The 15,267-nt window shown below is 47.2% G+C and overlaps 1 protein-coding gene across 1 annotated transcript; it reads left to right on the top strand.

Annotated features, from left to right (window-relative positions):
* The first annotated feature begins 1,254 nt into the window (after positions 1 to 1,254).
* On the top strand, positions 1,255 to 10,891 carry R3HDML (R3H domain containing like). The gene is made up of 5 exons (XM_081832190.1): positions 1,255 to 1,932; positions 4,366 to 4,484; positions 4,603 to 4,735; positions 5,995 to 6,110; positions 9,690 to 10,891. The coding sequence occupies exons 1-5, from the start codon at positions 1,675 to 1,677 to the stop codon at positions 9,820 to 9,822; spliced, it is 759 nt and encodes a 252-aa protein (XP_081688316.1). The 5' UTR covers positions 1,255 to 1,674; the 3' UTR covers positions 9,823 to 10,891.
* Positions 10,892 to 15,267: the final 4,376 nt, after the last annotated feature.

The following is a 15,267-nucleotide window of genomic DNA, read 5'->3' as shown; positions in this document are numbered from 1 at the left end:
CTCAAGGACACCCAGTTAGTGAGTGAAATAATGGAGATTTGAACCCAGATCCATCACTTAATTAGGCTACCTGGTGCTATGTTTGAATAGCATGGTAGTGACTATCCTCCTAGGCTTTCCCCCTTCCCATCGATATTGGTTTGGTTACAAAAACAGCATCCTTTTTACATGCTAACAGTGCTCGGGGGTCAGACTTGTATTTGAATCCTGTCTCTATCGCAGACAAGCTGGCTTGACTTGGGGCTTGTCCCTTCATCTCTCAGACTCAGTTTCTCCATCTGCTAAATGGGGAGCTATCGTATCTGCTTCTCAGGGTTGGCTGAGCTTGTGTGCGTGTGAAGCACTCAGCCCAGGCCTGGCACATAGTAGGTGCTCATTAGATGGCGCCAAGCTACTTGAAAACTCTGAGGCTGGACGGCTTTGCAGGGAAAACAGAGAACACTCTCTGGAATCAAGGTAGCCTCCATGCTGGGGTCTGGAAGGCAGAGAAAAGCCGCGGCATCTGGGGTGTCCGAGGTGGGGGGTGGCATTTCCTCCCGGAGTCCCTGCCATTGCCACATCCCTACCCCAACTAGCAGCTCAGCCCCAGCCCGGCAAGCCCCAGCCCTGCAATCCCCAGGTGGAAGCAGGAACCTCAGAGGCGCCAGAGGGTGGGAGGGGAAAGCCCACAGATGGGCAGGCGGAGCCTCCTGTCCAAGTCTGGCCCGGCTGGGAAGGGAGGGGGCTGTGGGGCCCGGACGTCAGATGCCATCAGCTCCCAGGGGACCATTAAAGTCGCTGCGCTGACAGGCGGGCCAGGGTGTCTGCAGCGGTCCCTGCATCCTCGGCGCCTCCTGCCACCTGCCTGGGCTGCCCGGCCTGGGTACGAGCCCCTGGGAAGCTGTTGTCTGGTCTCCTGCACTCCTGTCTCTGGCTCTCTTCTCTTTCACGCTGTTTCTCCGTCTTCTCTGTTCTTCCTTCCCCTGTCTTTCTCTCTCTCTCCCTCTGCTTCTGTCTCTCCCATGTTCTTTCTTTTTCCCCTTCACTGTCTCCCATTCTCTCCTTATCTTTCCACCTTTCAATTTCCTTCATCCCTGTTCTCTGTACCTTTTTTTTCAGACGACTTTTCCGTCTCTCTCATTTTCTTCCTCTATGCTTCTCTTTTTCTCTTCCTCTTTCATCCTCTGCCATCTGGCTCTTCCTGTGTCTCACTCTCAACCCCCAAAACGCAGCAACTCAGGGATGAGAGGGCCCTGCACTATGCCCCGGGGAAGGTTGGCCCTACGCCTCTGAGGGAATCGATGGAACGCACTTGGAGCAGGATTGGTGAAGAGGGTGTCCAGGCTGGACAGGACTGGTGTCTGTCTCCTGGGCTGGTGGGATGGAGCCCTGGCTTGGAGGTGGTAGCACCATCTGCATCATATGGCCTGATCAGGATTAGCTACTGTCCGGGCATTTCCTTCCATTGCCCAATACACTGAATCCACTGGGCCGGGAACGACAGGGTGTTGGGCTGACTAGGACTAGACTACCAGGACTAGAGCTGAGTCAGGAGATCTTTGCGAAGTTCCCAGGGGTTAGCATCCTTGGGGTGGCAATGCTGGAGAACACTCAGGGTTTGGTGCCCTCATGCCCACTCCCTCCAGGCAGCCGGCTCTGACTGCACAAGGTGACGTGTGACCCTGCCAGCCAGCTATGCCCCTGCTGCCCAGCACCATGGGCCTGGCGGGCCTGCTCTTCTGGGCAGGCCAGACAGTGAATGCCTGGATGCCCAATGCCACCCTGGCACTGGCCCGGACCAAGGGCACAGCTGTGTGGCCCCTGAGTGGCCTGGGGGTGCCCCGGTACCAGCGGAAGCGCCACATCTCTGCTGGCGACATGAGTGCCTTACTGGATTTTCACAACCACATCCGGGCCAGTGTGCACCCACCTGCGGCCAACATGGAGTATATGGTGAGTTCCCATGCCCTCCCCTGTGCCCTTTCCAGCGAATGCCAGTCAATTCAGTGTGTTCTGGAAGGGCCGGACCATTCGCCAGCCTGACCCCACTAGCCAGTATCTGGGTGTCTGGGTCCTGCGGAAAGGCAGGAATTAGTCTACCCATTTTATAGATGAGAAAACAAAGGCAGTTGCACAGGTCCTCTTGGGAAGCAGGGTCAGCAGACTGCCAGGCATGGACCATCCCCTGTATGCCTAGCCATAACCTACACTCGGCCCTGAGAGTATTCCTCTTCCTTCAAGGTGGGGCTTGTCATCTCCATTTTCCAATAAAGAAATTGAGATGCAGAGGTTTAATTTGCCAAAGGTCATCCAGCTGGGATTCTAACCCAGGTCTGCCTGCTGCTAAAGGTTGTGGTTTTAGCAGATACAATACCCACCCCCCCACAAGGACTTGGGCTCCCTGCTGGGCACCTGCAGGGGGTGGGTGGCTGGAGCTTTCCATGCTATTGTCTCTTTGCTTTAGGTGTCTGATGGACACACAGACTGTATTCAGCAAGCCCCTGGAGGCAGAGTGTGGGGACTGGCACCTGGGGTTCTCAAGCTGAGGAAAAGTGGCAGACCAGCTGTAGGAGCTGAGATGTGTTCCCTTAAAGAGGCAGGGCCAATGGCTGTCACCGCAATGCCCCAGAAGCCAGACCCTGGGAGTGGTGGAGGGGAACCTTTCTCTTTATCGCAGTCCCTCCCCCCAGGACCTTTGTTCCCAAACCAGCCTGGAGAGATGGGCTTCTAGCCCACCCACAGATTTCTTTAGGGAAAGAGATTGTCAGTCTACCCCCTCCCCCAAGACAAATATGTGCTACTCAACAGCCTGAAAATTCCTGTGCTTTTGCCATGTGTCCATTCACTTACGTACTGACTGCTGCTCAGTGCCAGGTACCACGTTAAGCCTCGTGGGCACTGCTGAGAACAGGGTGGACGTGTTCGGACCCCTCTCTTGGTATCCCTGTGTCATCTTCAGTAGCTGGCTTCTGCCCACAGATGGGTATCTGACTAAGCATCCTTTGCTCAAGGAACCCTTTCTCTCCCGCCGCCTCCCAAAAAGTTCCAGTCCCGTTTCACATTCTTACACCCACCAGGATTGTAATGATTGTTTAATGTCTCATCTCCTTGCTAGACTGTAAGTCCTGGGTGGCTAGAAATACTGTTCAAGATTTGCTGAATGAACAAATAAAATAAATGAATGACTAATATCTCAGAGAATCCCAGGAAGACAGAGTGGAAGGAAACTGGTATTTTTTTTAAAGTGATGCTTTTTCAAGTTATAAAAATTGGGGCATTCACACATTGGAAAATTATGAAGCTATTAGCAGGGATGAGGAGGGTATTCTCTATGTGCCGATGTGGAAAAGCCACTAAGATAACCTGTTTGGTTAAGTGAAAACAGCAAGGGGTCTGATAGAATGTCTGGCCGGCTGCCATTTGTAAAAAAAAAAAAAGTAGATATATATAATATTTTATATACTTATGTATACTTAATTATATACAATTATATATACTTATATAATTATATATGTGTGTATGTGTATATATGTATGTGTATATATATTTGTATGTGTATATGTACATATATATATACTTGTACAGATATAGAATATTTCTGGAAGAAGATGCCAGAAATCACAGTGATGGTTGCCTCTAGGGGGCAGGGTGGCTGGGGGAACAAGGATAGGATTGAGATGATAGACTTTCCACTTTTCCTCCTTTGGGCATCTCATGTATTACATTTGCACCTGTTTTCACTATTTAAAAAAAAAAAAACAACATTTTGAATTCAAATATTTAATGTTAAAAGAAATTTGTTTTAAGAATACAATAAATACATTAAAAAGCCAGTCCCCTCCACATCACCCTGGGCTCAGCCACTTCTAGGGACTGCTAACTCCTGGACCAACAGCCTGGGACCTGTTCAGAGCAGAGAACCCCCAGCCTGAAGTCCAGTGTGGGGGGAAAGGGTGCCGGAAGAGGAATCAGTAGGTGTGGGTCTTGGCTCTGGTGTGGACTTTGAAGTCCTAGGCCTTCTCTGACTCCCAGTGTTCTAAGCTGTTGACTGGATTTGGTGCAGGGTTCCAAGGAGATGGCAGATGAAATGCGCGTCTCTGGACACGGCTGGGATGATGGTGGTGTCCCCCTGGGGAATCTCATGGCCTTTCTTTTTTTTTAATTTTTATTTTTTAAAGATTTTATTTATCTTTTTGACAGAGAGAGACACAGTGAGAGAGGGAACACAAGCAGGGGGAGTGGGAGAGGGAGAAGCAGGCTTCCCACGGAGCAGGGAGCCTGATGCGGGGCTCGATCCCAGGACCCTGGGATCATGACCTGAGCTGAAGACAGATGCTTAACGACTGAGCCACCCAGGCGCCCCTCTCATGGCCTTTCTCTCCCTAGGTCTGGGACGAGCGGCTGGCCAGGTCTGCAGAGGCCTGGGCCACCCAGTGCATCTGGGCCCATGGGCCCTCACAGCTAATGAGATACGTGGGCCAGAACCTCTCCATCCATTCTGGCCGGTGAGTTACCTTCTGCCCTTCCTTCTCTCAGTCATTCAACAAGGTCACCGAGCAAGGTGGTGGCAGAGCAGCTTCTCCACTCCCCAGCTGGCGTCTTCCATCTTCTCTGCCTCCCCAGGTACCGCTCAGTGGTGGACCTTGTGAAGTCTTGGTCTGAGGAGAAGCGCCATTACTCGTTTCCAGCCCCCAGGGACTGTCAGCCGCGCTGCCCCTGGCGCTGCAGTGGCCCAGTCTGCTCCCACTATACCCAGGTACCCCTCTGTTGGGACGAACGGCCAAGGGAGAACAAATCCTGGTAGCTTAGAAGACAAAGAATGTGGCAGAACAGAAATTAAAGAGCAGAGGCCCTATGGACTTTCTTTCACACAATAAGCATATTCCTGGAAAATTGTGTGTAGATTGAGTTGAGTTGACTGGATCTTGTTTTGAGTATCTTAGGTGGGCTGACCAGGTTGTTTAACCACCAAAATGGAGATGTGTGGTCTGACAAGTTCAAGAATGCTTTTGAATTCAATAGGTCCAAACATTTTCGAGTATTTTCTGTCTTTTCAGGATCCCACTATTTTTATTATCATCATCATCATCGTCATCATCATCATCATTTTAAGTAGGCTCCATGCCCAGCATGGAGCCCAGATTGGGGCCTGAGCTCATGACCCTGAGATCAAGACCTGAGCTGCGATCAAGAGCTGGATGCTTAACCCACTGAGCCACACAGGCACCCCTAGGATCCCACTATCTTAAAAAAATGCTAAAATAAAATGACAAAAATTGTAGTATATTTTGAGTGCTAATATTGAATATGTTACCACTTGTTGCACACAAAAATATAGCATGATATAATGTTGCAGGAAATGGGACCGAAACTTCCCACTGTAGGACAAATATTTTCTTTCAGTCTGTCCATCTCTCTGTGACTCATGTGCAGTTAAGGTCAAAAATCTACATTGGAGACCCTCTGGGAAATGTGAGGCCTAAACCAAACGTCCTTTCTGATAGCCCAGGAGATATTATTACCTTCATTTTACCAAAGAAGAAACTGAGGCATGGCATGGTTAATTGACTTGGCCAAAGTCACACACTAGTGATATTGAGATTCTGATCCAAGCCTGTTTAACTCCAAAGTTTGTGTTTTAACCTCCAACACAATAATGATTTTTAAACGGTGGCTGCTAGGGAAAAAAGAAAGAAAGAAAATTAATAGAACAGTATAGAAAATATTACCATATATCACATATGAAAAGATTAAATGTTGGTTCACAAAACTTTTGTCCCAACTGTTTGTGCGTGTTGTGCACTGAGTAACAGTTTAAAATTCATTCCTTACTATTGGTTGTAGTAAAAAACAAAAAAGCTTGAGAAACATTATAGCACAGTGTGTCTCCAGGAACATTGCCTCCCCCAGGAAGACCTTACCCACCCTGAATCACATCCAGGAGCCTCCCAGCCTCAAAGAACCTGGGACCCCTGAGTCCATCTCAAAGCCTCCCCTGTCATTGTCCTTCCTCAGATGGTGTGGGCATCCTCCAATCGGCTGGGCTGTGCAATCCACACCTGTGGCAGCATCAACATCTGGGGCAACACCTGGCATCATGCAGTGTACCTGGTCTGCAACTACGCCATTAAGTAAGTGCAGCACAGAGACATGGGGCCATGGGGCGGGGTGGGGGGGTGGGGGTGGGGGTGGGGTGGGGGTGAGGGGTGGACCCTGAGTGGAATGGGCAGAATTCCAGGAAAAGGAAGCTGCCCAGAACACTCTGCCTTCTCCCATTCTAAGTAACCTTAATACCGTACAATCTGGTAGTTTTAGAGTCAATCAATAATTCTTTTTCTTTACCCAAATTGCAAAAGTGATTGGGAGGTAGACAGAGGACCAAGTCAGGTGGATAGGCAGCCTCACTGATGAAGTCAATAGTAGAGAATGTGGTTTAGATGTCCCAGACAAGCAGGCTTGCAAATATCTCACCCTCGAATTAGACCTGCATACCCACTGACTGGCAACCCCAACAGTCACAGTCCTCTTCCATCAAGTGCAGCTAGCCCCTCTAAGTTTGTCACAGGAAGTGGAGCAACCAAGAACACCTGTTCCCTGCAGCCAGGCAGATCCCAAAGGAAAGAAGAGGATAGAACAAGCATACTCAGCTCCTCCCTCCAGGCTCTCCAATCAGCTTCGTGGGAGAGAGGTCATGAGTGGCCTTTATATGCACATCTCTTGGAAACACAGGGAAAGAAGGATGGAAGTTCCCATCCAACGTACAGTATACAAACTTGCCAACATTACAGATTCTCACATAAAAACAAGAACAAATTCTAAGTAAAAATGACATTTAGAATTTCAAAATTACATGCTGATGACCACCTTTTACTCTCAAGTAGCCCTTGACCATTTACAAAATATTTTCACCTCATTATCTCATTGAAGAGATGAAAGAGAAAGAAGGAAGGAAAAAGGGAGGGGTACTGGGAAAATGTTTTCCTTTTTTAAGAAGAAGAAATTGAGGATCAGAGAGGTTAAGTAATATACAAAAGCCACAAGCCAGGAGGAAGCAGAGCTGTTTGAAACACAAGTCTTGATTCAAGTCTATGTTCTGCCTGCCATACTATTCTGATGTTCTGGAAGTCACTGGTAGCCTGAACACAAATTCTCAAGCTATTTATTTGTTAATGGTGACATCTATTAACAAAGTATCAGCCCAGCTTTATCAGACACAAAAGTACAAAGCAAACTTTGTTACAAATAGCTTAAGGGACTATTCCAATTTGCTGATACATTGAATTTTTGCAGCATTGAGTATTAACACTATAGTTGTTAAGATTTTTATGCTCTAGAGTCAAGACTGTCAGGGTTCAAATTTGTGATTTAACTTAACTTCTACATGCCTGTTTCTTCATCTGCAAAATGAGAATAAAATAGTACCTACTTACTCATTGAGTTATTGAGAGAAGTAAGTGATCTGACCCAGGTAACACCCCCGGGCTCATGAAGTCAGAACACATGTTGGCACTTACTGCTATGACCAGATCTGGGTGTGATGTCCAGCTCTACCATGTGCATGTGAGGACTTTGGATAAGGCATTTCACCTCTATGGACCTCCATCTCCTCTTTTAAAATAGGGCTGATCCTACCTGTCTCACAGAGGATCGCTGTACATAGTTGCCCATAGTACATTCTCAAAAAATGGTGGCCATGGTTATAACTAGGTTATAGACTCTTTGAGGGTGGGAAATAGACCTGATTCATTTCTATATCCTTTTACTACAGTGATTTCAACCTCCTCCCCCTTTTTTAAGCAAAACTTTTTTCCAAGTGGTTAAATTAAACAGAAAAAGAATGACTTTTATTCCATCACCCCAGGTGTCTCCACTTCTCACATTCCCTGCCTCCAAACTTCCGGGAGCACCTTCTGAAAACTATGCACTGACAGCATCTGGCACAAATCCTGATGCCCAATAGATGCTCCCGAAGTGTTTGTTGAATGAATAAGTGAATGAACCCCATATAAAACCAGAAATGCATACTTTTCTAAGCACTTTGGCTGACTTTATTTACGGTCATTCAACAATCACTTTTGGAGAAAGAAGATTCCATTTCTGCCCACAAAGAGTGTTCATATGAAGTGTGAGAAAAGGCGGCACTGGACTTGCAAAGATAACACTACAGGTCAGCGGTGAAATTACCATGCAGCCAGGAGCAAGGGCTGGGGGATGATTTAAGGCCATGAGAAGAGGAGGGAGAAAAAGGAAAATCTGTGAGCTGGGCTGGAGAAGAGAGATGTGGGAAGGTGGCATATGTGAACAGGATCCACAGCTGATGGAGCAGTCTGGAATGCCTGACCAAAAGCTACAGGTGTGTTTCTGTAAGCAGGGAGGGAGGAGGATGGAGGGGGGAGCAAACTAGGGCCCATGGCCAAAGCCTCGCCCTCTGCTTGTTTGTGTAAATAAAGTTTTATCAAAACACAGCCATGCCATTCATTTACGTATTATCCAGGGCTGCTTTCGTGCAATAGAGATATCCGGTCCACAAAACCTAAACATATTTGCTATCTGGACCTTCACCTAAAAAAATCTGCCAATCCCTGCACAGGCAAGAGGAATCCAGTAAAAGTTTTTGAGTAGGAGAATGTGATGAAGGTGGTTTGTTTGTTTTTAACAGCTTTCTTGAGATATAATTCACACCCCATACAACTCGCCCATTTGATGTGTACAATTCAATGGGTTTTGGTATATTATATTATTAATTTGTTTTAATTGTGGTAAAATATGATTTTTTTAAATTTAATTAATTTATTTGTCAGAGAGAGAGAGCACAGGCGGGGGGAGCGGCAGGCAGAGGGAGAGGCAGACGCCTTGCTGAGCAAGGAGCCTGACGTGGGACTCAATCCCAGGACCCTGGGATCGTGACCCTTAACCAACTGAGCCACCCAGGTGCCCCCATTTTAATCATTTTGAAGCGTACATCTCAGTGGAATTCCTTACGTTCACAATGTTGTGCGGCCATTGCTGCTATCTACTTCCAGAACTATTCCATCACCCCAAACAGAAAGTCTGTAACCACTAAGCAGTCACTCCCTACCCCACTTCCCCCAAAAGGCCGTGGTCTGTTGAGAGGACTAACTCAGGAGCAGGCAGGATGGGTTTGGGATCTGGTCATCGCAAAAATGGGCAGTGGCGGCCGTGGACGAGGCTTCATGGTCACGTGCCCCCATGATCAAATCATGCTCGGCATCTGATTATTCTAGTTGCTATCCGCACAGCACTTTTGTAAGTTCTAAAGTGTTTGCACATCATTTTTGTGGATACCGTTTCATTTCTTTATTTTATTCAGAAGAAATGAGGTGGTTTTTTCTGTCACCAGCTGGCCGGTCACAGAATCCAGGACCAGAACTCAGAGCTGCCTGGGTCCGGGATGGGAGGCCGGTTGGAGGGAATAAGAAAATCAACACTTAATGAAGAGTCATGTCTTTGCCAGGCACGGTGCTAGGTGGGGGCACACATGGGCCCATTATTTGATCTTCGCTGCCTCCCTGTGAGAGAGGGGAGTCTTCTCTTGGTTTTACAGATGAAGAAACCGAGGCTGGAAGGTGTGACTTGCCCAAGGTCTCATAGCCAGTCAGTGGCGGTGCTGAGATTAGGGAAACCTGTATGGAGGTTGCCAACATTAACTCTCCTCTGTCCCCGTCTCCTCAGTACCTTTTCTCTTCCAGGGGCAACTGGATCGGCGAGGCACCATACAAGATGGGGAGGCCATGTTCTGCCTGCCCCCCGAGTTCCCAAGGCACTTGTATTAGCAACATGTGTTTCTCTGGACTCAAATCCAACAGGCTCCTGTGGTTCTAACTTTTCCCTGGGCCCTGGAGGTGTCTCTTGCCCTCCCCCAAAGGCTCCCTCCCCAGAGACCAGGTGAAAGAATGTAATGGTTTTTTTGTAAAGGACATTATTGGGCTCACTCTACCGATCTGAATTTTCCCTTCTGATTCCTCCGTTCCTGAAATGTCCAGCATGTACCCGAAGAAAACAACCTCCCGGCCTTCTTTCTTTCTTCTTCCAGCTTTCTTCTCTCTGGCTTCCGGGAAAGAGGCCTGCATCTTTCATTGACTCAGCGCTCAGAGAGCTGGGGCTGGACGGAGCTGACCTTCGGGTCCCAAACCCACATGTCTTTGTCCATCCAGTGAAGGCTATTTATTAAACAATCTTTAGCCAGAAACCCACTTTCATTCATCCAATGACAGCCAAACTTCAAGGACTTGTGGTTTGCTCCCTGAGTTGGGAACATTTCAGGTCTGAGCTTCTACAAAAACAATTGAAATTGACTTGTGGATTCAGGCCCCCCTTTTACAGATGGGTATACTGAGGCCACGCAAAGGGGTGTGACCTACTGATAGCCGCACAGCTTGTCCCCAACAGCACCCAGGTCAGAGCTTAGGCCCTGACAAGCCCTGCAGGCTGCTGGACCCCTCTCTGAGCATCAGGACTGGGAGTGCAAAAACAAAGCAGACCCGAGGGAACTGTCTTCTGGGCCTTTTTCTCTTTCTATCACTCCACCTGTCTGTCTGTCTGTCTCTTTATCTTTCCCCCACATCCCCTGTAGAATCTCATTCTCATTCCCATAAACCATTTCCTCTCTCCCCACCCCACCCCACCCCACCCCACCCAGTTATCATGACACACAAAAGTCCTTTTGTTTCCAGAGATAGTAAAATCTCCCCCTCAGACCTTGCCCTCCAGCGGGGGCCCACTCCCTGCCTGGCCAGAGAGCATTCCATTCAAAGACCTGAATGGAAAACAGGCCCCTACATCCTGCTGGATGGAGTGAGTTTTCTTCCCTCTTGGTCATTCCCACTGAGGCCACGGTCCTTGCATGTCAACAGCCACCCCCCCTACCCAGCCCCCAATAAAGTCCTTTTAGATCTGATGCAGTGGCTCTTTCTGGTCCTTCCCCCTCTCAGCTCCCAGAGCGGGTCAAAAAAGGCAGGAAGGAAATTGAGTAGTGGGAGATGGAATGAGGGCAAAACCAGCTCCAGAGAAAGGCCAGGAGAGAGGACTAACAGCCCCTACTTCGTGCCAGGCACGGCAACTAGCTCAGTGCACGCGTGCACGGGTGTGTATTACTATTCCCTTTTACCAGTGAGATAAATGAGGCTTAGTGTGACCGCCCATTTCCAAATGCTAGAAATGAGTGAAGAGAAACATGGATGCTGTTGTGAGTTTATTATTTGCAGATTATATCCTTCCTCTTTTTTTTTTTTTAAGATTTTATTTATTTATCTGACAGAGAGAGGCAGCGAGAGAGGGAACACAAGCAGGGGGAGTGGGAGAGGGAGAAGCAGGCTTCCCGTTGAGCTGGGAGCCCAATGCGGGGCTCGATCCCAGGACCCTGGGATCATGACCTGAGCCGAAGGTAGACGCTTAATGACTGAGCCACCCAGGTGCCTCCCTTTTTTTTTTTTTTGGAGGGAGTATTTTCATTTCTAAAACAATGGTGATAATAAAGGTTAGATTTTTAATTATTAATGTCCTTATACTGGGGGAAAAAACGCTTGCTAGCCCTATGCCAATTTCTTGAAATATTCTGGAAATGTAAGTGGCGTGTGACCCCTTGAATTAAATGGTATGCATAAGGTTGAATAGCTAGTAGGGAGGAGGCATAGGATTTGAATTTAGCTTCATCTGACCTCAAAGCCTGTGGGATCTTGACTTCCCCACATTGCCTTCCTGTGCCTTGAGTACCAGAATGACAATGACAACCACTGGCATTTATGAACTGCTTAGCACACTCTTAAACTCATTGAATTATCACAGCCATCTTGTGTGATAGGTACAGTTCCTATTCACCCTTTACAGACATAACAACTGAGCCTAAAAAAGCTGGATTCAAATATGTTCTGTGTGACTCAGAAGCCCAATGTCTTGACCCATTTTCTTGCTGCCTCTCAACTAAGAAGGGAGAAACTCAGAGATTGGACAAAGGTAGGGACAATTAAGCAAAAAGTGCCAATGTAAGGGGTGGGAATTCCAAATGACCTCCCAGGTTCCCCACTTTTGAAATTGCCCTTGAGAAGAGCCCATGCCAACAGAACAATGAGCAGGCTGGGCTTGCTCAGCTAGTCGAGGTCTGGATACTGCAGACCTGAGGGTGAGGACTCAGGGTGAGGGGGCTTGCTCATAGCATCCTGGTTTGTTAAGATGCTGTTCTCGCTGAAGGGGAACTTTTACTGCAAGAAATCTGTAACAACATTCAAGCCTCTGTAGTATTTTATACTTTTTGAAGATCTTCATAGCCCAATCTCATCTGATTGCTTGTTTGTTCATATGTTCATTCACCGAGAGGGTTAAGAGCATAGACTCGAGTCAGATTGCCTAGGCACAAATTTAACTTAGTGGCTAAGTGTGCCTGGGTAGGTTACAGTGAGCTCTCAGTGCCTGTCTCATCTGTAAGTGGGGACACGAATAGTGCCTCATGAGGGCATTCAAAATATTAAATAAATGAATACATGGAAAGCACTTAGAGCAGTGTCTGGCATATAGTAAATACTATAAAAGTTGTCAGCTCTGAGCGCAGTGGTCACTAATATACAGATCAGGGTGGACAAACTATGGCTCAAAAGCCAAATCTGGCCCACTGCCTGTTTTTATAAATAAAGTTTTATTAGAACTCCGCCATGCTCCTTTGTTTATATATTGTCTATGGATGATTTCATGCTTCAACAGCAGACATGAGTAGTTGCCAGAGACCACATATCTAAAGCCCAAAATATTTACTATCTGGCCCCTTATAGAAAACATTCATTGACCCTTGAGGTCTGTAATGTTCCTATGCTCCTTGAGCTTATAATTGTAATGTAACAGTCAGGCATGAAACAGAAGATGAATACAAGTAATTTATTGTAATGGAAGTAAGTGCCATCTGGGAGAAGAACTGGTAATTACAAGAGCTCAATCTAAACTACAATGGGTAGTCATGTAGGTCTTCTGCAGCGAGATGTTTTCTTTTTTAAAAGATTTTATTTATTTATTTGAGGGAGGGAGAGAGAGCGTGCACATGTACTTGTGTGAGCTTGATTGGGGTGGTGGTGGGGGGAGAGGCAGAGGGAGAGAATCCTAAGCAGACTCTGTGCTGAGTGGAACCTTATGCGGAGCTCGATTCCACGACCCTGAGATCATGACCCAGTGGAAATCAAGAGTTGGATGCTCAACTGACTGAGCCACTGAGGCACCCTGTGAGATGTGTTTTGATGAAGAAGAGAAGCTGGTCAGGCTCCAAGGCAGTAATGACAATGTGGGTGGAAAGCTGGGGGAGAGAGCACAGGGCAAGGTCAGAAGCCTGCTGTGTGAGAAGGAAAGGGAGTGAACTGACCCTGGGAGGGGAGGCAGGGGCCAAGTCAGGAATAATCTTGGAGCTTCCCTCAAGGACAATGGAGAGGCATAGCAGGATTATAACAGTAGGATGACATGTCAGATTTGCATTTGAAAAGATAATTCTGGCTGCATTTGAGGGGAATAGATTTGACAGGGTCAGAGTGGATGCTAGGATCCAGGTAAAAGGCTATTTCAATTGTCCAGGTGAGAAATGAGGATGGCAGGCTGCCTGCGTGGCTCAGTCAGTTGAGCATCAGACTCTTGATTTTGGCTCAGGTCATGATTTTGGGGTCCTGAGGTGGAGCCCCGCATAGGGGTTGGGGGTGTCCACGTTCAGCAGGGAGTCTTCTTGAGATTCTCTCTCTCCCTCTTCCTCTGCCCCTCCCCCCAGCTCGTGCACGTGCTCTAAAGTAAATAAATAAATAAATAGAAATGAGGATGGTTTGAACCAAGATGGCGGCACTGGAGACCGGGAGAAGTGGATACATTTGTGACATGTTTAAGAAGTGGAATTCAAGGGGCACCTGGGCGGCTCAGTCAGTTGGACATCTGCCTTCAGCTCAGCTCATGAGCCTGGGGTCCTAGGTTCGAGCCCCAAGTTGAACTTCCTGCTCATTCGGGAGCCTGCTTCTCCCTCTCCCTCTGCCCCTCCCTGCCCCCACTCACGCTCGCTCACTCTTGCACTCTCTCTCTCTCAAATAGATAAATAAGATCTTAAAAAAAAAAAAAAGAAATGGAATTCAAGGGGATTTTGTAGTGGTTGTTTGGGTGTGAAGGAAGTGGAGTAGATGAGGGTGCCATTTTATCAAGATGGGGAATTCAGGGGAAGGAGTTTCAATGGAAGTGAGAAGGAGGAGTGCAATTAGGGGCATATCATATTTGAGATATCTGTGGAATACAAGTGGAGATATCTAGGAGGCAGCTGGATATATGAATCTGGCCTCCAGAGGAGAAATTTAGGTTGGAGATACACAATTGGGAACCAGGAGTATACAGATGGCCATTGAAACCATGGTAATGAATGTGATTATGGGAGAAGAGATAACAGAATGAAAAAAAAAAGAGAGAGAAGTAAATCTAGAATTAAGCTCCAAGTAACTTCAGTATTTAAGAACAGGTAGAGAAGCATGAAATGTCAAGAGACAGAGAAGGAAAAAAACAGTCAAGAAGGAAGAAATCCAGAAGACTATAGTAGTATGGATGCTAAAGGAAGAGGAGTCAACTATCAAATGCAGTTGCGGTTCCAGTAAAATGTCGTTTGAATGTGTAGGCATGGAGCCATTCTATTGCACCAATGAAGACTCAGTGGTGTGTGTGTGTGGTGGCGGGGAGGGATCGGACAGAAACCAGACTGAAGAGGGTAGTGTTGTAGGAGGGAGATGGGAAAGAGAGCCCTGGTGTAGACAGCTATTTTGAAAGTTTGGCAGTGAAAGGAGGAGAGAGGTGAGGTAGTGGCAGAGATGGGGAAGGAAGTTATTTAAGGGAGGATTATTTTTAAATAAGAGAGATATTACAGCATATTTAAATATTGATAGGATTCTGCTTCTAGAAATTTGTCCTACAGATATACCTCCCATGTGCGGGTCAAAATATTTGCAGGAAGACATTCACTGTGTGTAGTGACAAAAGCCTGGAAACATCCTAAATGTCCTGACATGAGTCAAATCACTTATGGGACAGCCATACAGCTGGATCAACACTCAAGAGAATGAGACAGCTCTGCCCGTATAGAAACAGCCCTTAGGTACCAAGGGAGAAAGAGCAAGAGTCTGGCAGAAGAGCGTCTTTAACACGTTCCACGTGTTCTGTGCATTGACATTTGTGGGTATGTATTAGTCATCTTGGGCTGCCATCACAAAATACCATCGGCCAGGTGGCTTAAGCAACAGAAAATGATTTTCTCACAGTTCTGGAGGCGGCAAGTCC

The sequence above is a fragment of the Leptonychotes weddellii genome, chromosome 10, assembly GCF_054177405.1.
Source record: "Leptonychotes weddellii isolate Sample4059 chromosome 10, ASM5417740v2, whole genome shotgun sequence".
In the NCBI taxonomy this organism is placed as follows: Eukaryota; Metazoa; Chordata; class Mammalia; order Carnivora; family Phocidae; genus Leptonychotes; species Leptonychotes weddellii.
The sequence above is the reverse complement of the archived record's forward strand: the minus strand, read 5'-3'. Positions and strand labels throughout refer to the sequence as shown.

Coding starts and splice junctions, on each gene's coding strand:
- R3HDML (XM_081832190.1), top strand. CDS start 1,675: ATGCCCCTGCTGCCCAGCACCATGGGCCTGGCGGGCCTGCTCTTCTGG. Junction 1,933..4,365: donor CGGCCAACATGGAGTATATG/GTGAGTTCCCAT, acceptor TTCTCTCCCTAG/GTCTGGGACGAGCGGCTGGC. Junction 4,736..5,994: donor TCTGCTCCCACTATACCCAG/GTACCCCTCTGT, acceptor GTCCTTCCTCAG/ATGGTGTGGGCATCCTCCAA.